Source organism: Perognathus longimembris, chromosome 10 (genome assembly GCF_023159225.1).
Source record: "Perognathus longimembris pacificus isolate PPM17 chromosome 10, ASM2315922v1, whole genome shotgun sequence".
NCBI classification, from domain to species: Eukaryota; Metazoa; Chordata; class Mammalia; order Rodentia; family Heteromyidae; genus Perognathus; species Perognathus longimembris.
Window position 1 is genome coordinate 57452704 of NC_063170.1, and position 23894 is coordinate 57476597.

The 23894-nt window shown below is 40.9% G+C and overlaps 1 protein-coding gene and 1 long non-coding RNA gene across 2 annotated transcripts in view; both read right to left on the reverse strand.

The window, feature by feature from the left end:
- Positions 1-23894, reverse strand: part of Frmd4b (FERM domain containing 4B) — a 146115-nt gene that overhangs the window by 59319 nt on the left and 62902 nt on the right. Inside the window, 2 exon segments of the mRNA XM_048356136.1 lie at positions 1114-1136; positions 1899-1955. Coding sequence (XP_048212093.1) covers positions 1114-1136; positions 1899-1955 — 80 coding nt within the window.
- LOC125358742 lies at positions 20657-21535 on the reverse strand. The gene is made up of 2 exons (XR_007212378.1): positions 21257-21535; positions 20657-21038 (listed from the first exon to the last, which is right to left on the reverse strand). It is a non-coding gene; the product is annotated as an uncharacterized LOC125358742 (long non-coding RNA).

Below are 23894 nucleotides of genomic sequence, written 5' to 3' on the forward strand. Positions count from 1 at the left end.
CTTTTCCTTTCTTTTAAATATTTTCATTGTCTTTATTTTCAATTCTAGGATCAGATAACATTTTCCCCCTATTTTGTAAAATAGAATCCACATTCCCATTTTCTTTCCAATTAAAAAAAAAAAAGTACCCATCAAGGTCTGTTGCTCGCATATATGGACATGTCAAGATGAAACCTTCTTAGTTTCATTACGATCTCCTATCAAGATGAACTTAACTGACATTAATCTAAAAAAACTGGAGAGCAGGTGCCAGTGGCTCACAGCTGTAAGCCTAGCTACTCGGGAGGCTGAGATCCAAGGGTCATAGATTTATTTGATGCTTCCAAAGGGCAGTGCTACTTAGAGGCTGGAAGCTGTCAATACCGGGTTTGTTAAGGAACACTTTATTCAGAGATGTCTGGGAATGAGTACTAGGTGATGTGGAAATAATCCAGGTAACAGTTACAGGAGGAGAACATGAACATGCCAGAGGCCAGGACTGCCATTGGTCATTGGCTTGTGTGCTGGATCTAATCAGAAACCACCCTTTAACTATTTCTACTTCAGCATCTACAATGAGTTTTGGGGAAAGAATTCACACATAAACACCAATGATGTGGCCAGTAAAGCAGTTAGTTAGAAGCAGTAAATATCTAAGCAGAGACAATACAACTGTTAGGTCAAATGCAGGAAGGGTGCTACCCTCTGGGCAGCTGCAAAAGAAAGCCCCTATTAATCCCTTAACTAAGCAGCTGATGGATTTAATCTTTGTGTGTGTGTGTGTGTGTGTGTGCATATGTTATAACTCTGTAGACGCAGGATCGTTCTAAGTTTTCTACAAATCAGCACAAGCTAAGGCAGAACTTTTTATTCTTTACCTCACTAACATGACAGGAAACAGAACTTTGGAAAGGCTTCTGATTAGAATTCACTGTCACTCTGGTTTGAGACATTGTAAAGAAGGGTTCATTCTGAGATTCATTCACCCACAGAAAAGGTCTCTATTTGAGGAGAAAAAGGGTCAGAGTCCCCAGACTCTGGATCAACTTTCTTTTGATTTTTGCATCTATTGTTATTTAAAATAACACATTCTTGGAGAGAGGGTTATTTTGCATAGTAATATCAGATCCTTACCTGGTATAATCTCCTTTAGCTTCCTGAAATTAAAAGAAAAAAGACAGATGATTACTATGAATTATGTACTCTTGGTTATTTTCTTCTTATAAAGTTTTGGATGAAGAAAACGTGGCTATCACCAAGAAAAGTGGCACTGATAAGAAAATATTAGTCATTAACAGAGACAAATAAAGACATATAGAAAGGCATGTATTTCTAAAATCTTTACACATCTAGGATCACAAGATGCATGTTTTCCACTCAAGTAGCACTTTTTTTGGGGGGGTGGGGGCTGGATAGAGACCTTTGGAATCATGACACAAGTAAATCAACATATACTATTTGTTTTCTCTTTACTTTTTAAACCAGTACAGAAATAGACTTTGCTTTTCAGCTACTAGTACTTTTCAAAATGAAAGGGCTTATTTTTATACAACCTCAAGAAAATGTACACAAAAGTTACTAAATTTAAATGAAAATTACAGCTGTTCTAACAACTGCTGTCTTCCGAATTCAAGTAACTCAGAGTAGTCGCTCCAAATACAGTGTGAGTTCTTTCCACTTGGAGCAGTCTAAACTTCATTTTTCCTCGAGATATAGAAGATCACACTATATAGCTCATGCAAATGACTTTAAAACAGAATTCAGTCGCTCACATTTTTCCATTGGCAAGCAACTATAACAGGTTTTTTAAAAAAAAATCCACCAGATACTGGCACATGCAAAAGTTTCAGAGTTGCAGACTGTCAGCAAAAACCAAGAAACATTAAAAGGGCTGGTTGGAGCAGTCGGTCCACTCTTACCTGTAAGATGAGTGCTGCTAACTTGAAGATGGTTTCGCTGTCCACTTCGATCTGCCCCTGTTGGTGGGAAAGAAAAACATCACTGAATGCAGGGCTGCTCTAGACTGTACCAAATGGCTATGGAGTTGGGGAAGCTAGCACAGCTTGGCACCTCCAGGTTAAGATCAAATGCAGAACATACCACTGCAGGAGAAGAGGGGTGTTCAGAGAGACACGTTGTAAAGATCAGGAAATTGCAAGCTGTGTGTGTGTGTGTGTGTGTGTGTGTGTGTGTGTGTGTGTGTGCGTGTGTGTGCTGGCTGTGGAGAATTTTGTTTAGAGACCGGTATATGAGATGAAATATACAATCACTTTGAGGCTGAAAATTCAGACAACTGCAAAATGAATACTCTTTATCTCTGGAAATTCATTTTTAAGCTAGGCAGATTTTCCTAGATTTGTTTGTGGGTTTGTTTGTTTTTGAGTTTTTGTTTGTTTTGTTTTCTCTGTATCTCAGCATAGTTGTTTCAGGACATACACAATGCAAATATTATTAATGCATAAATTCCCTTCTGTGTCAATGATACCTGATTGAATTAATATTTTTTCATTCTAGATCAGATCGGAGGCCTTAAAGATGAGTCACAATAAAAGCTTAGCAGAATGAAATTCTGTGGCTTTACACTGAGGTGTGATGAACTCTTGTCATATTTTCATAATTTTATTTTTTTAATCCTTCAAGAGCCCAAATGAAAATTGGAGTTATGGGCCTCCATTGAGAAGAGCAGTATTTTTTTTTCAATAGCCTAGAAGGGATGTATAAGTAGATGTGTAAAGATATTTCCTCTATCAATAATATTCCCACCTTTGTACCATTAAATACGGTGATATATGTACCTCCTGTAAGATTATAAATAATAAATTGCTAAAGAAGAACTTCTTTTTGGCCAATGTTGGGGCTTGAACTCAGAGCCTGAGCACTGTCCCTGACTTGTTTTTGCTCAAGGCTAGCATTCTACCACTTGAGCCACAGCGCCACTTCTGTTTTTTCTGTTTACGTGGTACTGGGGAATCAAACCCAGGGCTTCATGCATGCTAGGCAACCACTCTTCCACTAACCACATTCCCAGCCCCATTAAAGAAGATTTTTGTTTTGACAAATATGTGGGCCTTTTGGTAGCATACCATCTGGCAAGCCTTAACTCATGCAGAAATGATCCCACTGAAGCCTTTCCTTGCTTGAGTGCAGCATACCTAGGACTTGGAAGTGCATAGTAGCCAGGCGCTGGTAGTTCATACCTATATGCCTAGCTACTCTAGAGGCCCAAGCCAGCACAGGCAGGGAAGTCCAGGAGACTCTTCTATCTCCAATGAAGTATCAGAAAAACGAGAAGTAGAGCTGTGGCTCAAGTGGCAGACTATCAGCCTTGAGCATCACAAAGTTAAAGAATAATGCCCAGGGCTTGAGTTCAAGCCCCAGTACTGTTCCTTCCCTAAAGTTTATAGTAGTAGAACTCAGGGGAGGTGGCGGGGGGGGGGGGGTGCTGGAAATTGCCCTGGCATTCCTCCTTCCTCCCTCCTACCTGTTGGATCTGAGCTGGAATGTTTCCCTCTTATCCCAAGTGTCTCACTGGGGAGCGATAGCAAAGCTTTAAGTAAGTGTACAGTAGGTAGCTTCACATAAGTGGTTATGCTCCATAAGAAAAGATTTCTGAAAGGATTAAGTTTTCTCTCTGAGTTCCAAGTAATTAGAATTCTTAACAAACACATCAACAAACCCTATAAAATGGCATAAAATGAAACAAAACCAAGCCATCTGAGTGTTACAGTAGCAGTGACACTAATTCTTATTTCCCTTGTATTACAAGGCTAAAACAAACCATCTTCACCCTCCAGCATATACAGGCCTCCCTCTGAGCCCTGAGTCAGAGGATGGACTTCAAAATTGTTTTTACCAGTCCTGGGCCTTGAACTCAGGACCTGAACACTGTCCCTGGCTTCTTTTTGCTCAAGGTTAGCAGCACTCTACCACTTGAGTCACAGCGCCACTTCTGGCTTTTTCTATATATAATGGTGCTGAGGAATCAAACCCAGGGCTTCATGTATAGGAGGCAAGCACTCTACCACTACTAGGCCATATTCTACTAGCCCCTACTTCAAAGTTCCTTAAATTTCAACAAAAAAGGAACTGGGAGAGAAGAAGGGGGCGGGGAGGCTAGAGGAGCAACGAAACAGTATCACTCGGCTTGAAAAGAGGCCAAACCTCAAAGTTCAGTTTGCCTTAATATCTTGGAGAAGAGAAAAAGTGTATTTGGTAGGCTGTTGAAAAGTGAAAGATGAAGCAAATAAATAGAAAGTTACTATCAATACTTTCCATACTCAGTGACCTCATTATCCTTACCAGATCCTTAGATGAGTTCTTTGAAAAACAGTCTCAAGAGGGACTTTTTAATTTAACAAATGGAAGGTCAGCAGACAGATCAAGCGACTTAAAGCAGATACTCTTTAAGATGCTGCCAAATAATTCTCTGCCTGGGAAGGCTCATTAAATATTAACAGTGGTGAAAAGGGGAAGAGAAACATGAAATAGTACCAGGCTCAGACAGCTCCAAGAAGATGGGGTGTAAGTGTTCAGCCCACCTGTGGAGCGGTGAGTTTAACTCAAATAGTTCTGGTGGAAGAAGTGGAGAATGGGGTGAAGGAACACAGCCTCTCAGGATTGTGTTCCAGGAAGATGTGAGACCATACAATTTGGCAGAGCACCCCCAACACATGCTTTTATGGGGAGGGGCCTTCCTACCTTCTCCTCCATGTAACAACCACTGTTCAAGAAATTCAAGGTAGCTGAGCCCTAATGATTCCTCCTTGGAATCCCAGCTAGTCAGGGGGCTGACATCCATGCAGGAAGCCAGCCCTGGCAGTTAAGTCCATGAGACTCGTATTTCCAGTTAGCCTCCAGAAAGCTGGAAATGGAGCAGTGTCTCAATGGTACAGTGCCAGCTTTGAGCCTAGGCCTGGAGTTCAAGCCCTAGTATTGGCACAAAAGAAAAGGAGAAAGATAGAGAGACAGAGACAGAGATAGAGAGACAGAGACAGATAGAGAGAGTCAGAGAGATGGAGAGATAGAGAGGTGGGGAGAGGGAGAGAAGGAGGAAGGGAAGGAGAGAGAGAGAGGGAGAAAGGAGGAAGAGAGAGAGGGAGAGGGTGAGGCAGAGGCAGAGAAAGAAAGACAAGGAGAGAGAGGGAGAGAGATAGAGGGAAAAGAAATCCAAAGTAACACATATTTAGTTTCTAATACAGGTTGCCAATGATATCTGGCTGGTTCATGGAGTTCAATCAAGAATAACACTATTTGACTACAAGTTCACTTGTTGATATTTAATTAAGCCTTAGAAAGAACTCTAGAAGCTCGGGCTTAAGGTTTCTCTATGTTCTTTGGAAGCTACAGACTGCTCAGGACAGAAGATTTCTTTTTACTTCCAACCATGGCAACAGATGTAACCTTATAGGTCCCAGGCAAGCTAATGCTTGGTGGAGGGATCTCCTCAAAGAGAAAGGTAACCTGAGCTGCTCCAGTGGGTTTCCACGACTCTTAGGGATAAACAAAGAGAACCAGAGAAGAGAGTCAGGTGATGTGGCTGAATGCACAAAGGTAACACGAAACAGTGTCAAGTCCCTGTGCTACACCCTCCTGGCTAATTGCATGCAGGATGAATTCACTTTCCAGGTCTGTGGGTGCGGGCTCCACCCAGGACACTCCATTTCTCTCCTTGCATAGTTGGCTCAGTGCACTGACACAATATGGAGAGTTCTAGATTTTAACTCCCAAGTGTAAAAACCCAAATAAGGCTCAAGGAGCTGAAAGGAACCGTGCAACAGTTTGACTCTATTGCTTTACAGGGAGCTAGTGCTCTATACTAGGGAGGTGAGATGTGCCATCATCAACCTACCTCCCTCAGTGTGGCCACTTTGGACATCCTGTCCCTTGCTCTATGATGCACGGTAACCTTCCAGCACACACCTCTCACCCAGAATCTTCCAAGCAAGCAGCAATTGAAGGACAAAAAGGCTAAAATGCCACCTCCACTGCTAGTGGGACAACAGGTCATCAACAAAAAGACACTGTCATAGGCAATGGGAGAATGATTCCCTAAGATTTCTGCTCATGCGCTATTGATGCTGTACTGCGTGGAAACTTACTGTATATGATAGCAATGGATAGCAACGTGACAGACAGTTCATGCTTAGAACTGCTTGACAAACTATTGGGAGATGGCAGTATGGTTTTGAATCTATCACTCTCTATTTTAGGATTCAGTTTATATTAAACAATTAACATGTAGACACCAACAAAGTACAAGAAATGAGTATACCCGGGAGCTGGTGGCTCACATTTGTAATCCTAACAACTTAGGAGGCTGAGATCTGAGGAGTGTAGTTTGAAGCCAGGTGGGACAGGAAAGTCCATGAGACTCTTATCTACAATTAATCACCCCCCCCCAAAAAAACAAGTGGAGCTGTGGCTCACATGCTAAAGCATCAGCCCTGAGAGAAATAGATAAGGGACAGCTGTGAATTCAGCCCAGTAACAACATAAGGGAAGGAAGAAAGGAAGGAAGGGAGGGAGAGAAGGAGGACGGGAAGAAGAGAAAAAAAAGGAGAGAAAGGCAAGAGAAAAGGCAAGGAGGAGTGTAAAAATTACCATTTGCAAGTAGCACAGTACTAATTTATGCAGACAATACTTTTATTGTTGCTGTTTTTTTGTGGCATTGGGAATTGAACCTAGAGCTTCATGCATGCTATGCAAGAGTCCTACCAATGAGTTACAACCCTCCTTGTCACCCCTGAGCAAGACTCTTCAATACATAAAAGTGATTGAGTGAAAATCTGATTGTATAATCAAGTGCATAATTAAAATGCACCTTTCCTCTCCATAAATGACTTATCAATTATAAAGAGGAAAATGGTAACCTTTCACCTGACAGATACCATCTTAACTAAATAATGAGAAAGTGCCCAGGCCTATAACTGGATGGCATAACATTGTGCCTTCCAATGGTGTGTACCAAGAACACACACTCACATATATATGCTGCTATAGTATTTTATCTGTTAAATATCAATTATATATAGTACATATATTGTAATAATATATGTATATATATATATATAGTGCTAGTATGTGGAAATATTTCACAGTTGGAAATCAAGGGTGGAGGGAGCTCTTTAGTGTAAAACACTTCCACTCTGGTTGATTTCAAATACCAATAGAACTTCATAGACTGCAGAAGCTGGGAAGGGATGTGAGAATTGGCTCCCATAAGCGGATACAGGCTGACTCCCACACAGTGCTGTGTAGAATTCCTGTGTAAAATAAATCGCTATTTCTACTCAGGAGGAACCATGAGACGAAACGAAACCAAGGGATATTCTGTGAAACATCTGTCTCACATTCTTCGAAAATGGTAGCGAAGTGGATTCCAATAGAGTAAAGGAGACTAAAAGGTCAGCATGACAGAATGCAATGTGTTATCTGGACTGGGAGGCGGAAGGGAGAAGCATGACAAAGGGTGGGGCTGTTGAGCTGATATTAGGTAACGTCGGTATGGATTCAGGGTTAAATTTTCTGAATATGATCACAGCAATATGGCCACACAAGGGATCTCCTTAACTTTAGGAAATGTACAGTGAAATATTTAGGGGCAAACTGGTATGATTTCTTTCACTTACTCTCGTGTGGTCAGAAGCAAAATCACATATGTGAAGGGACAGAGAAAGTATAAATGTGACAAAACGTTAAAAAGTGATGGGTTAAGTTGGACAGACATATACCGGCATTTGTGACACTTTTCTACCACTTTTCCATAAATTGGACTTTATCTCTAAATTAAAAAATTCATTTTCAAAACAGACCTACTTCCTTCGAGTAGTGAATAATCTATTTTTTGTGTGTGTCTTCTGACAAGTCTCTCTCCTTTTTTTCTGGGCAGAATATTATACTCCTCTGGAGAATGACTTCTTTCTTCATTGACTCTACTGTAAACACAACTATTGGTTTTCCTGACATGTGATGGAGGCTGGTCCAAAGACCTTTCCCAGAAATGTTCTGTATTAGAACTAAGGGAGGATGTGTCTTTGAGGACAAAGTTGGGCAGATGTAGTCTAGATGGGATCAATGGCCACAGAAAGAGCCTTTGTGTCACTGTTACAGTAAATCGGGTCCACAGCTGAGGGGGACCAGATCTCGACGTCTGAGGAGAATTCCCATTGTGGCAAGACAGATGAGGTGGATACTGCTTAGGATCGTATGCATTTATCACTAAGTCAGCCAACAGTGCAACCAACAGATGCCGTAAAGACACAAATGAACGAGAGTATGGCTCTTCCTGGAGATTTCCCTAGTCTTCCGCAAGGACACATGTGCAGGAGGGAGAAATGGGCCACTTCAGAGAAGAGGAAGCTGCTATTTATAACAGATGGGGGGGGTGTAGTGAGGGGGAGGGAGCGCCATTACTCAAGATCTACCTATTACCTTATAGGTGATGCTTTATAGGCAATAGAATCAGTCTTCTCAGTGCTAGCTCCTATTTTCTAGAGATTACTACATTCTTACAAGCCAGGTCATAGCAACCACATCTGGATTACGTGAGCCAATGTTCTCCCCCCGCCTTTTGTTCCAAATTAGTTGTCCCAAGTAGTGTTTTATGTGTGATATTCTCAGTGCCCAATTATTTCTGCTAGACCAGGACTTTCAACATCAGAGCACAAGGCATTTTGAATTAGATAATTGTTTGCTATGGGTGAACATCCTGTGCACCACACAGGAAGTGAGGCAGAATCTCTAGTCTACTTATGACATACCAGTAGTAGCTGTGACAATCAAGTATGTCTCTCGGCGATATTTATTGCCAAATGTCCCTGGGATAAGTGTGAGCCCCAACTGTCCCTAGTTAAGAGCTGCTTAGAACTGCTCCATATTTTCTAAGTGTTATTCTTGGATGAAGCTGGAATAATAAAAAAAACCTACGTAAGTGAACCATAAGGTTTGTTCCAAGCCACAAAGCTTGTTTGTTTGAACTACGTTCTAGCATCACTCCACTGGTTTCTGTTGAGAAACAATGTAAGTAACCCTGAGAAGCCATTATTGTAATGATGCTAGCTGTGCTATTGAGGACACTGTGTATTATACCAAATAGCAGGGAGAAGCTTCTGGGTTGAAGCATCAGTGGTGACCGTGTATCTTCTGAGTGCTTTCTTTTCATCTCAGTGCGGGCTGTGAGCTGAGTGCCTTGGTTGTAAGGGAAGGTGAACTTCAGCTGTGCGAGTGCTTTCCTTTCTAGTAGCCATGTTTGATATGACCTTGCTCTTGGTAGCACCTGGCTTATTCAACTTGATTTTTCTCACTTAAAAATAACCCGAGATTCATCACTTACTGTATTTTACTGTATAAGTGGATTAACAAACTATTAGGTAAACACAGGAAAATGAACAGATCACAGTGTATAGTTTGATGTATTCTGGCAAGTGTGAATCTCTCAGTCACCTGGGTCATCATCGCTTCGATCAGATGTCCTCCCCAACAGTGTTTTCATCTTAGGGAAATGTATATATATATATTTTTTTTGGGGGGGGGGGCTAGGGATAGAACCTAGAGGCTGGTGCATCCTAGGCAGGCACTCTACCACTGAGTTCCACTCTAATTCTACTCACTGGAAAAGCCTAAAAGAATACAGCAAAATTAATTCCATGCAATTATCAACCAATTTAAACATTTCTTTTGCAACTGCAAATGACTTGTTACCTACATGTGAAATGATCCTTTGTACCATTCATTGATGTGAGAACCTATGTTGGAACTGCATCTATATTATCCATTATGAGCCCTCTACATCAATTATTGGATGTAAATTGATCCTTCAGTCTCTTCCTCTTTAACCTGGCCTACTTCTCTCCTGTAAAATTCTATTATGGGAGAACCTATGGGACCTTTGACACCTTATTTTTACTTAAAAATAGAAATAAATATCTTGTCAGTTCCTTATGTGTGAAATGGTAGAACACAATTAATCATATCTAGTTGTTTAGATCATTAAGTGAAGGATAAATATAAAGCATTTATCAAAAAGCCCAGCAACCAAAGACTCCCTTAATATTATTCTCTAAACTAAAGCTTACAATACCACTTCTTAATACTCACATCTAATTGTATTTATTTTTAGATTAGATTTTTAGATTATCTACTTTGTTCGGGAACAAACTGTTCTAACTCTATGCAGTTCTGAACCGTTTAATCAAGCTTATTATAAGATTTCTCAATGTCTGATAGGATAAATGTTTTAATTTTTCCATATTAATCTTTGACATTCTCTCCTACTTATTTTCTATAAACACTTAAAATTATCTTGTCAGGTTTTCTAAAAAAGGTAATGTAATTGCTTTCTTTTTTGGACATTACATTATCTCTATTGAAATTGTTTCAAAGTGACCGTAAGTATAATTCTGTAATACGTATATGAAGATAGCTTGTGGTAGGATTAATGCTCAGTATTTTATTTTCCTTCACCAACAGGCCTCTTTTTATCATCCTATTATGTATCTGATTGTTGGTATTATGTAGGATTATTCATTTTACATTTCATTTCTTCACCTGTTAAAAAAGTTAAGAAACCTAGCAGCAGTGGCTCACGCCTGTAATCCTAGTTACTCAGGAGGGTGAAATCTGAGGATCATAGTTTAAAGCCAGCCTGGGCAGGAAAGTCTGTGAAACTTTTATCTCTAATTAACTACCAAAGAGCTCTAAGCAGAGCTGTGGTTCAAGTGTGAGAGTACTTGCTTTGAGCGAAAAAGCACCAGGACCAGCCCCTCCAGTTTTACTATGAGGCACCTAGTAAAACTGTTGATATTTGTATGCAGTTCTCTGCCGTGTACATGGCGTGCTTGGTTGCACTGTATGAAGTAGGCACGTAACACACTAAAGGTATATTCTTCTCTTATGCTGTTGGTGGATTAGAATTCTGTTTTGAACCCTTATTTTTGGTCAAGGTCTCCTATGACTTAACATACATCATGTTCAACATGGCAGCAACTGTGCTTCTAGGCACACATTTAACACATATGTGCATAGTCCACTAATGACAGGTACTAGGAATTCCATGCAAATGTTTGTGTGTGTGTGTGTGTGTGTGTGTGTGTGTGTGTGTGTGTGTGTGCGCATGTATGTCTGCATATGAACTGGTACTGGGGCTTGAACTCAAGGCCTCACCTTGCTTGGCTTTGTTGCTCATGGCTTGGTGCTCAACCATTTGAATCACACCTCTACTCTAGTATTTTGCTGCTTAAGGATTGAGCCTTAGTGACTTTTCTGCCTGGGCAGGCTTTGAACCTTGAACCTCCTGGGTATCATCACTAAGAGGAAGTGCTATTTATAATAAATTAAACACTCAGACTACGGAAATGCCCATCTGTGGGCAAATGAAACGTGGCATATTCACATTGTACAGACTCCTGAGTAGCTAGGATTAAAGATGTGAGTCACCTGTGCCAGCTCCTGTGATGTTCTTCTGCCTCAATACTGATGCTAGTTACATTGCTGTGTCCCATTTGTAAACATTCACTTGGATCCTGTGCGCTTTTCTGTTTATAGTATACTTTAATATAAAAATATGCAATACAGAAGTGTAACTCCTAATTTTACTCTCACCTTTCTCCTTAATCTCCTTAATGGAAATGCCATCCTTCAACAGCACTATTGGGTGTAAGCAGTAATCTATTGATGACTCTGTTCACATTTGTGAATTCATTACACATCCTATGTATTTTCTTGCCTGCTGAGCCACCCGCTCTTACCCTGCCCATTTGATATCATCCTTAAGGATGTTATTTTAGGTATTTGGCCAAACATATTATCAGGACCTACTTCAGTGATTGGCGCTCACTGGGTGTTCAGTTTATCAACTAAAATCATTGAGGGCTGGGAATATGGCCTAGTGGTAGAATCCTTGCCTCATATACATGAAGCCCTGGGTTCGATTCCTTAGCACCACATATACAGAAAAAGCCAGAAGTGGTGCTGTGGTTCAAGTGGCAGAGTGCTAGCCTTGAGCAAAAAGAAGCCAGGGACAGTGCTCAGGCCCTGAATTCAAGCCCCAGGACTGGCCAAAAAATAACCAGTTGAAATCATACTGAAATATAAAACTAGTGGGTGTATTCGTAGGTTTTTCTTTATTAAAAAAAGAAATGCTTCTAGTGTTCCTTGGTTTGGTATATATTTGCCTTGATTTTTCAACTTATTGTACAAAATTCCAGTTTCTTGTTGAGTAACAATATAGGCCAGTCTTCACTCTATGAGAATAGTAATCACAGTACCTAAACAGAAACTCTACAGATGCAAGGTGTCAGAAAGTCATTTGCTCTCTACCTGCATTTGCTGCTACACTTATAACAGAAAAGTAATCATCGTGCCTGTCCTGCATTGGTTATGGACTTCCAAGGATGAAGAGAAAAATGAAACACGAAAATGTTTTGGAGTAATGAGAAGCTATACAAGGAAATCAAACTAGTGCAGTACTTTGTGGGTGTGTGTCAGTTTCAAAGACATAAGCATAATAACCAAGTATCTGGGCAAACAGCTTCTCAGAAACTTGATCCCAATCAGATAGGCACCAGGAGAGAAAGAATGTACTAGTGAGAGAGTCTGTAGTATCTGAATGAGTGCTTAGATTGGGAGAATAACACAAGTGAATATATGCATATAGGAATGAGAAGAAAAAAAAAAGGGGAATCGTAGCCAGTACTTACTCTGCTTGGTTCAGCCCATGCATGTTTGTGTAATATGCTTTATTTTTAGGTAGCAAAAGGATGTGGATTGTTAAAAATGGAATTCCAACAAAGAGGAAACCTGATCTGAGCTTCTAGATACCATTCTCCCCTCAAAGGAAAAATGTCTGACTTCAAAATTGTGGCCACAAAAGTCCAGAGAGAGTCTGGACTTGTCTTCCTGCTTCATAAAATGAAGTATTTAAAAGTGATGAAGAAAGCGGGGTGCCAGTGGCTCACGCCTGTAATCCTAGCTACTCAGGAAGCTGAGATCTGAGAATCGGGTGCAAAGCCAGCCTAGGCAGGAGAGTTGGTGAGATTTATTTTCAGTTAGTCAGCAAACAGCTGAAATTGGAGATAAGGCTCAAGTGGTAGAATCATAGTGTTGAATAGAAAAGGTTAAGGAATGGTTCCAGACCCTGAGTTCAAGCCCCAGAACAAAAACTCCTGGTACCAAAAAAAAACACAAACCCCAACACAAACAAAAAAGGGAAACAACAACAAAAAGTGATGGGGACAAGTCAAAGGTACATTTAAAGTGGATTCCATGAGCCAGTGAGTGCAAGTGGATCACCAAAATGAATGGTAGAAATGACAAGATATCACACAAGAAAGAACACATGAGTCTCTGCTGATCACTGAAAAAGGAAATTGTAGGGATGAAGGAGAGGAGAAAATCATTATCGACTTTCACAACTACCACAGTATAAACTGTCTCAGGCAAGGACACCACTAGAGGCTAGAGACTGTTGAGGGGAACAACGGGGGAAGGAACCTCGAAAGGCCAACTGCGGAAAACGTTTAGTTACAAGGGAACAAAATGATCTCCCAATAGAGAAACCCAGCAGATGACAGCTTCAAACAAAACATACTGACACTGCGCTTTCCTTCTGAGACCCACTACACAGGCCAGGACGCCATCTAGGGAGCCACCCCACTGTGAGGATGGTACTAGACCACTGGTTCTCAAGCTTTGGTGGGTACAGTGCCCGTCTTGAGTAAAAAATCAGTGCCCAGGCCCTGAGTTCAAGCACCAGTACTGGCACCAAAACAATAAAAACAAACAAATGAAAAACCTTGGGATGAGAATGTCCTACTAATGATCCATCCTCAGAACTCCAATCCTCCTTTTTTCAACTCTACTTCCTGTTCCACCTCTGTGTTTTTCCAGAAGGAGGAAATAGACACACAGTCCAATGTTAGGGATTAGCTCCTCTATTGCACCAATAGCCAAACCTCCTTTATAAACTCTTGTGCCAACACATTTTCAAAGCAAAAGGAGAGAATGTTTATGAGACTGCCCTAGAAATTAGAGGTGTGGTGATCTATGGCCAAATTGTTAGGCCATGCAAGAAAGGGAGGGAGCCTAAATAGGTCAGCCCTGCTAATAAGCATGGAGGTTCCTGGGCGCCCACATCTGATACACCTGCGAGAGACAAGTGGAGAAGAGACGAATAACCATTATTAAACAGACACTTAGAACCCAGCTCTGCAGCTCTGTACTCATCCTCACACATTATAAGATTACATACACAGCAGACTTTAATTACAGCATTCTAATTGCTTAAATGCACACTGGCACCAATTTACAACCACAATTTGAATTTGTAGCAGCAGAGCGTTCTGATGGAAAACTACTCATTTAAAAAAATGAAAAAAAAAAAGAATAAAAAGTGCGAGGTGCTTAGAAGATAATCAAGGATGATGAGAGGGAGGAAAGGATGAATCAGGAGGGAAAGAAAGTTATGATTGTGACATTAAAATTAGACCTTTGAGTAAAGAAGTCTTGCCCAAGTTAGTCTCCTATCTGTATTTTCCCAGGAATAAAATTGTGGAGATACTTTGTTTTTCTGAACTATTACCTGATAGAGTCTCCTACTTATTCATTCTTTTTCCTAGTAGTGCATATCAGGTTAAAACTATTTTTACCAGCATCTTCCTTTTTGTTATCATTGTGATTCGTTGTTTTTTTTTGGCCAGTCCTGGGCCTTGGACTCAGGGCCTGAGCACTGTCCCTGGCTTCTTTTTGCTCAAGGCTAGCACTCTGCCACTTGAGCCACAGCACCACTTCTGGCCGTTTTCTATATATGTGGTGCTGGGGAATTGAACCCAGGGCCTTATGTATGAGGCAAGCACTCTTGCCACTAGGCCATATCCCCAGCCCATATCATTGTGATTCGTATGCTTAAGAACTTTCAATAAATGAGCACACTTTATAACACACTCCTCATGGGAACTTTGGAAAACACTAATAACAACAGAACCAAGGCACATTAAGTCAGTGCTTATTAGCTGTCCCAAAAGCTGTGTGTACATACTGACTCCTTCAGGACTATCCTATCGGGAGGAAATATTCTCATGCCTGCTTCACACTTGAGACTGAAGCTTAGGACAACAAAATTGGTAGTTGCTCAAAATCACCACACATCAGTGGTGAAGCCAGGATACAAAGTTAGGTAGCCTATAACGCCGGGGCCCCTTGCTCTGCTTTATTGACTCAAGGCAAACTGTGTGGTCTGTTTCTCCAAGGAGCAAATAAAGTTAGTGGTTGTCTAACACCACAAACTCCTGTCTTGACTTTAGCAGGGAATAAATCGCACTATTGTAACGTACATGTTATATACATATATTTAAAAGTGTACCGTTTGTGGCCAATTCAATCTAATATGAATGAATACCTTAGTTCATTGCTTTTTTCTTTTTTGTTGGTTGTGGGGCTTGAACTCAGGGTCTGGGAGCTGGCCCTGAGCTCTTTTGCTCAAGGCTGAGTACCACTTTGAGCCATACCTCTATTTCCTGTTTTCTAAGTTAACTGAAGATCATAGTCTCACAGACTTCCTGCCTACACTGGCTTCAAACTGTGATCCTCAGATCTCAGCTTCCTGAGTAGCCTAGGATTACAGGCGTGAGCCACCAGCACCTGGGGCTTAGTTGATTTCTTAATGAGTCCGCATTGTAAATATTCCCCCACATAGCATTCATTCTAGGCCCACTTAGTCATGAGATGGAAGGAAGTCTTCGATTTGATTTCTTCTTTCTGAAAATAGACACATGGCCCTTCAAACTTCATTTTCAAGGCTTGTAAGTATATGAAGCATCACAGAAAGGCCAATGCCAGCTGCTTTTTAGAATGGATGAAAAAAATAGGTGCCATAGCCAGATATGAGGTGGCCTTTAGCTGCAGTCCCAGTATTTAGGAGATAGATGCAGGAAGATTATGAGTTTGAAGCTAGCTTGGACCACAGAGTGAGACCTTCCATCACAACAAGAAAAGAAGAAAAGAAAAACAGCTAGATACTAGATGGGCAGGGACACAAGTTTGTGATGGATTTAAAGTATATAGATAGGGAGAGAGAGGATGTAACTAAGTGTTAAGGACATCAATCCAGTAAAAGCGGGCAGCATCTCATGGGATTCGATTTCCAATAATCAGAAAAAAAAAATCACCCATCACCCACTGGCAATTCGAATTCCTAGATTTAAACCCTCTTCTCTCTTTTCTAAGACATATGATGGTGTTTTTTATGAGTTTATTTCTGAAGCACAATTTAGCTGTAATGGTACACTTATAGCCCATTTCTGAGAGGGTAGTACCCTCAACATACCAGAATAACATAAAACCTATTAAATTTTTTTAGGATGATTCATATTAGGTCATACTAATACAAAATACAAGTCTTCCAACTGGGTTTTTAGAAGTCTTTCTCAATGTAGCCAGCAAATATTTAAAGTTTTCTGCTGGTGGTATACCAGTGTATAAATAATTCAGTCTTTGTAAATGTACCCTAGTTAAAGGCAGTTAGAGGGGATGTTTCTTCTTCTACTGTATAGTTGGCTTCTTTCACATTGTTGGGCTACAGGATTTTATCTATGAAAAGGAGGAACAATTTCCTTTTGCACAACTCAGGGAGGTGATAAAGACAAATGACCCAAGTACAGATGAAAAGGCCCTAAGGAGCTGGGGGTCAAGATGGCATGTGTCAGAAGCTATTATTCTGGAAACTTTGATTACCACAAGTGTACAAGGTAGTGTATATCTGAATGCTCACCACTGAAGACGAACACAGTTTCAATGTCAGGAAAACACAAAGGGGGAAAACCACATGAAACAAGAAAAGGTGAGATCTTTATGACAAAACCTCCAACAGCCCTTTCAAATAGAGTATTAGATTTCTTTGTTCTTTGTAGTCTGGCTAGTCTTCAAACCAGCTCTGATGTTTAGTTTAGTGACTTCACATGGTAAATATTGGCCTCTGGATGACTGGTTGTTATGAAAAGGCATGTTCACCAATCTGCAGACCAAACTCACTGCTTGCCAAATTCAGTTTGTACTACTGATCCTGCAAAGTAATTCTGGAAAGCAAAAGGAAGGGTTGACATTGTCAAAAAAAAAAAAAAAAAAAAGGAATGTCCATTATCTGACTTACGAAATGGTAACCCTTCTGTACAATTCCTTATAATAACAACAAAATTATATTAAGATAAATAAGTTCTGAATCTTAAAATGAGTTGAGAGTTAAATCTCTCTCACTCATACACACATACACATGTGCATGCATGCATGTAGATTCACATTTGCAAACACTCTCAAATCTCGAATGCTAAAACTCAGATGAGCAGATGTGCTGAACGTATTTCAGCTCTTGATAACTTCTCAAATGGCTGCTGTTGAGGTATAAGGAATCACCCCAGCTCGAGATTCCTGAGTACACTGTTGACATCCAGGAAGATACTGGCTGCACAGGAATATACTTCATGTTCAGTTATGTCAAATGGGGAATAGGCTAAGTCCTCTCCTGACAGCACTATAAATACAAATAGTAATAGGTCTTTCCCTGAATATGTGTACATACATACATACATACATACATACATACATAAATACATATATATTAAAGTCTTTGGACAATGAACAGGTAGGTAGCTGGAACTATACTAAAGTATCTAAGTATTTCACTATGTTTTAGGAGAATATTTCCCTTCTAAAACCATCTTCTAGTTATTCAAAAGTCCTTGACTTTTGGGTTGATTAATTTCTCCATTTCCTCCTCTCCCTGCCAATTCTTGCTTTGCTGCTGCCTGCATGCCAGCTTGAGCTTTTGTATGAAGGGAAAAACAAAGTCAACTGCAGACAGGACAGCTGTGAATAGGAGAATATTCTAGAGGACTTGGCTCAAAGGAGGCTTCAAGACTGACTAGATTTTCTGCCACTGTAGATTTGTCCAGTGGCCCTCTGTCCTGGAAGCAATCAGAAGTTGAAGACTTATTTCCTTGGAATGCTAAGGAAAAGTGTTTGAATCTAAGAGCAGGGAAGTATATCAGGCTATCCTTGTAGCTGATTTTCACAGTGATTCTTTTCAATGTCCCCAAAAGATACTTAAAGTGAGTATATCAGCAAAGGTTATGACAGACACGCTGAGAAGCCAGCACCTTACAAGCTGGACATGCAGTGATAAAATTATATTTAGATAGGTTCATTGTATTAAATTTCAAGGTTGAAAGTACAATACCAACTTTGGAAAATTGAATTGGGGAGCAATAGCTCAATCTTCGGTAGTAAAATCAAAATAAGATTGAAAGCCAAACATGACTCATTTTATAGTTGTTTCTCAGAATTGATTTTTCAGTTTGGCTGGATTCTTTTCACATGCCCATTGTACAAAATTTGATCAGTTTAGTTGCTAGTGTAAACTACATTTATTTTGTTCACTTGACAAATATTTACCAAGGGCTGTATTGTTATACCAGGCTCCGGGCCAGCAAGAGAGAAATAAAGATGAACCCTAATCTCAGAAGTGAATCAAGAAAGCAGGGAACAGAATAGCGCTCACCAGAGCCATTGTCACTGAGCAGAGGTTCCAGTTAGTTCCAGTTAGTTCCAGCACTTTCACACTGCTTTCGCCTGACTCTTATTACTGTATATTTTTATAATTGGGCCATTATATTATTAGTTACTATGCTAAAGGGTGTGGGGGCAGGGGGTAGCGATGGATAGTGTGTACAGGGGAGTACCACTGGGTTCTGAAGTCTGAAGTCTGTGAGCGGGAAAAGAAGGAAGGGAAGGGGATGTGCAGTACAGGAATTCCCTCTTATCTAAGGGTTCACTTCCCAGGGTTTCTTGTGCTCAAGGTCAATCCTAGTATAAAAGTCTCAGATGGAACATCCCAGCCATAATTATTAAGTTTTATTTGAATTTATTTTTGTGGTACTAGGGATTGAATTCAGGGTCGTGTGCTTGCAAAAACATCCCATTACTACTTGAATCCCCATGCCAGTCCTTTTTGTGTGCACGTGTTAAATGTTCAAGATAGGATCTCACTTTGTGCCCGGGTCCACCTGAACCCTCACCGTTGTGCTTCCTTTTGTCATGGGGTGGGTGGGGCAGGTTCATGGTATCACACACAGCTCTGGGTTGAGGTGAAGTCCAGTGGACTTTTATGCCTAGGCCTGTCAAACCATGACCTTCCGACTCTACACCATCACATCCAAGTGCTCCTCTGCAGACTGCAGAACAGCTACCATGGTACACGGGAGAGGCAGAGGAACGAAGCTTAGCACATTTAATTTTTCTTGGTTTTGGTGTTGGGGATGAAACCCACAGTCCTACGGGTCACTAGTAGCTCATACCTGTAATTCTACATATTCGGGAGGCTGAGGATCTGAGGACTGTGGTTTAAAGCCAGGCCAGCAAACAAACAAACAAAACACCCCAAACAAAACAACTCAGTAAGACATTTAAACATCTAACTAAGCAGCACAAAGCAGGAAGCAGAGTTGTGGCTAAAGTGGTAGAGTGTCAGGCTTGGATAAAAAGCCCAGGAAGAGCACAAAGTCCTAAGTTCCCATCCCACTACCAGCTCAAAAGGAAGAAAGAAAGAAAAACTCCTGACAAGTAACATTTTTAACAATAGGAATAAAATTCTATGTCATGTGTCAAATTTCCAACTCCTGTTGAATTTCCACAGTGGCAAAGGTGATGAGATATTTTTAGAAGGAAAAACAGCACTATTTTTTATTCTCTACATGCATGTTTGAAGAGGTAAAGTCTAAAGAATATCCTGAACATTTTTCTGATTTAAAACAAATTCCCACTTCCTGTTTAACACACTGGGACACAGCTTACTCACTGACTAGCAAGGCTTTTCCTACATTTGATCCCAGACACACACACACACACACACACACACACACACACACACACACTTAAAGCATTACTTAGGAAGCAAAAAGCTTTTTCCTAACCTTACTCTCTTTAATAATAGAAGTTTATACCATGCTATGCCTTTTTCTATTTCTTCCAAGTGCATTTTAAGTTCAGAAATAAGTAATCAAGTTACAACGAAACACTCTATGTTCACTGTGCTGTTCTGTAACTTGATCCTATTTAAACTGAATACAATTTAGAAAGGTTTTCATGTCGTGTGAGGAAGAAGAGCAGCCATTCTTTATTATAGCTGAACAATACTCTACCATATGAATGAAGCTTATTCTAAGCACTAAAGTGCATCTATGCAGTGTCTGACCCCCTATTCCTAGAAACAGAAACATGAAGGACTTTTTCTTCTATTAGAAATCTTTTACAAATGATTTTATTTACATGTGCCTCTTCATATTTCAATGAAAATCCTGCAAGGAGTAGATTCCTAGGTTTGTAAAGTGCTGAGGGAAAAGATGGGCTCTTTCATTTGAATGGAAATAGCCAAATTGCCCTCAAAAGCTGCAGGAGCCTTTTAAACCAGCTTTGAAGCCTCTAGATTCACACGCTTAAATGCAAATGGCATTGAGATTCTAAGGGCATTATGTAATGCACCTATCACTCCAACAGTGGCTAGAGCATGTTTGGGATGAGAGGCTCTGTCTCTCACCCAGTCTGCTAATGAAAGGGCACACCTAACAAGAAAAGGGGTAAGAGAGAGGCCGAAAATAAATGCGATCGCTTAGTCTTGCAATAACTCAGTCTTTTAATAGGGTTACTAATGTTTGGCTCACTTGTATTTCCACATTTATTCAAAGTACAAAGAGGTGAGTACTTATTAGAGAAAAAGGTGTGTGTGTGTGTGTGTGTGTGTGTGTGTGTGTGTGTGTGTGTGCAGTGCAATTGCTTGAGCTGTTGTCTGCACAGTTGATAGGTTGTTTGTCTTGCCTCAGTAGGCCTGGGAAAAGAGGTAACAGCTAACCTGGCACACAGATCACCATCTCTCAGCTATCTCCAAAGATGTTTTATAGGAAGACTCTGAATAGACCTAGGTTTTATGGCAAGGCCACATCACGTGACAACATCCAGGAAGCTCTTCAGCTGTAGCTCTGCTTTCTTATTTAGTGGTATGAACCATCACACAGAATTTTCTTTTCTTTTCTTTTTTTGGCCAGTCCTGGGCCTTGGACTCAGGGCTTGAGCACTGTCCCTGGCTTCTTTTTGCTCAAGGCTAGCACTCTGCCACTTGAGCCACAGCGCCACTTCTGGCTGTTTTCTGTATATGTGGTGCTGAGGAATTGAACCCAGGGCCTCATGTATATGAGGCAAGCACTCTTGCCACTAGGCCATATCCCCAGCCCCATCACACAGAATTTTCAAAAGGATAATTCGTTGGTCTTCTGTTAACATGAAGGCTTGGAAGGAGTTTCACACACAGATAAGTTTGATAATCATCAGGTTAAACAAATCAAACCATTTTATTTACTGCAATACTTTTAGGGTTTGAATTCAGGGCGTCATGTTCTACTACTTGAGCCATATTCCTAGCCCTATCACGGGACTTCTGAATCTGTCAATGAGTATAGTGCTATGAAAGTAGTATAACATTTTATGTATTTTTCTTCCTTTTTAGAAAAATGTTTGGTATCTTATATACTCTCTTGGGTATTAAAATACTCATGATCATGAGATGGATTCTATGTACTTAAAGCACAGTACGTGTGTGTGTGTGTGTGTGTGTGTGTGTGTGTGATTATAAAGTCATAATTCTGTTTGTGAGATTTCTCATATTTAAGAGCTAAGAAAATGTCCTCACTTGCTTTTTCTGTCATTTCAGGAAAGAGTAACTGGTAGCATGACAAGAGGCTCAGCCTTTCCAAGGTCTTCAGCATCTTTCAGAAATATTATTTCTTAGAATATGGATGGACTACCTTTAAAATAATTATTATGTACAAACATACAAGTATTAAAAATCCATGTCAGGATTTTTAGACTGTAGGAAGACTGTGTTTAATATTACAATGATAAGACAGAGTTCCAGGACCTCTGATGAGTATTTTAGGTATGCAACCATTATTTGAACAAATGAATGGTTTCTGGATCCAGAATGCCTAGGTCTCATGACTTCACTAATGAGCTATATAACCTTGGCTATACATATTAATGTCTCCATTTCCTCATGTGTCAAAGTAGTAATAAATAACAGTATAAGTCATTGTGAGCGCTATTCTCGTGAATTCTCAGTAGAATAGAGCTATATGTTATCAACTTTCCACATCTATAACAAAATACTGGACATAACAAAGAGAAAAGGCTTATTGAAGCTCATCACTTTGGAGGTTCTAGCCCATGACTGATTGGGCTTGTGGTGAGGTACCATCTCATGGCAGAGTAAAACTACTCTTTTTATGGCCAGGAAGGAGAGATAGGGTGGGGGAGAGAGAGAGAATGAAAAGAAACAGTAAAAAAGAGAAGAGAGTAAAAAAGGAGAGGTAGAGAGGGAGGGAGAAAGAGAAGGGAAGGAGAGAGAGAGAGAGAGAGAGAGAGAGAGAGAGAGAGAGAGAGAGAGAGAGAGAGAGAGAGAGAGAATATGCAGGTGTTCTACAATCTCCATTCCAGGACAGGCTTCACCACATAGGCCTTTGGGAGTCAATCAAGTTCTGCGATCTCTTCTATTTCCCACCTCTGCAGGAAAGGGAGCGTTTGCCGTGCCTGGTCACATGAACACCTCATGAATCCCAGTTGTTTCCATTTTCTGTCTTTTCCCCATGACCAGAATTTTGTACACACCAAAAGGAACAAGGTGACCAATGTCAATCCTGTGTTCTGATGAATGATTTGTAAAAACGGTGGTGGGTAAATGCTGGCTGATCGTGAAAATCAGAGGTGTGCAAGGAAGCCTCTACGAATCACGTGCCCCGGCAGGCGGGCTGGCCATGCTGTTCCATGGCCTTAGCTTTTCCCTCAGATTGCCCAGTGAGGGCTGCCAGGTGCCTCCATGTCAATTTCAGCATTTCTACATCATCCCCACCTGGCACAGGTGATTGTTTGCCAAGGCAAGGTGTGCCCTGTGCACGCTCACCAGGGAAGCCAAACAGGTTCAAGGACTCGCACTTGAATGACGGCTCGGACAGGAGCCTGGTTCCTCTCCGGATGGTGGGTCCCTAAGGGGCAGTTTCTGCTTTTCCTGTAGATTCTGCTCCAGCAAGAGTGCTAATGCTCTCCTCAACTGCCACTGCAGTGGTGCTTTGTCCTGAGGCCCAGCCTGGAGAAGGCCTCTGAGCCCCAAAGGTACGGAAGCACCTTATAAACAAACCCCTGTGGACTAAGAGCCTTGAGCGGTGCAATGTCCACAATGGAGAGAGACAGGGAGCCCAAATTCAAGATGCCACTTGCCTCTCCACGCAGCAGGCAGGCAATTATCAGCCATGGAGAGGCAGGGTGTCAGTCAGGATGGCTACTAATGTTCAAAGCCAGCCTGACCAGCAACCAGCTAGAAGTAGAGCTGTGGCTCAAGTGGTAGAGAACCAGCCTTGAGCAGAAAAAGCTAAGGGACAATGCCTAGGCCCTGAGTTCAAGCCCCAATACCAGTACAAAAAGAAAGAAAAGCAGGAGGGAGTATGTGTCTGGTAGGAGGAAGTGTGTATAGGGGCTATAAGAGGAGCTGGACATTTTCAAAGAGGTAGAAATCTCCCTCACAGAGTGTGGGAAGGGTCTATTCACTCTCTCACATCTAACAGTCATCTTGAATCAAGAGCACCAACCACCATCAGTGAGTCACTTTTACCAATCAATAAATCCACCTACCTGGGTTCTCCAGCTGAGCTATGTTCTCATAAAACTTATTTACTTCTGTGGTCATTGTTCAGGGTATATACCTGTCATGGGGCTTGAGCAGTGTCCTTGAGCTATTTTGCAAAAGGCTGGCACTCTACCACTTTGAGCCACAGCTCCACTTCTCATTAGTTGGTTAGTTGGAGATAAGTGTCTCACAGACTTTCTTGCTG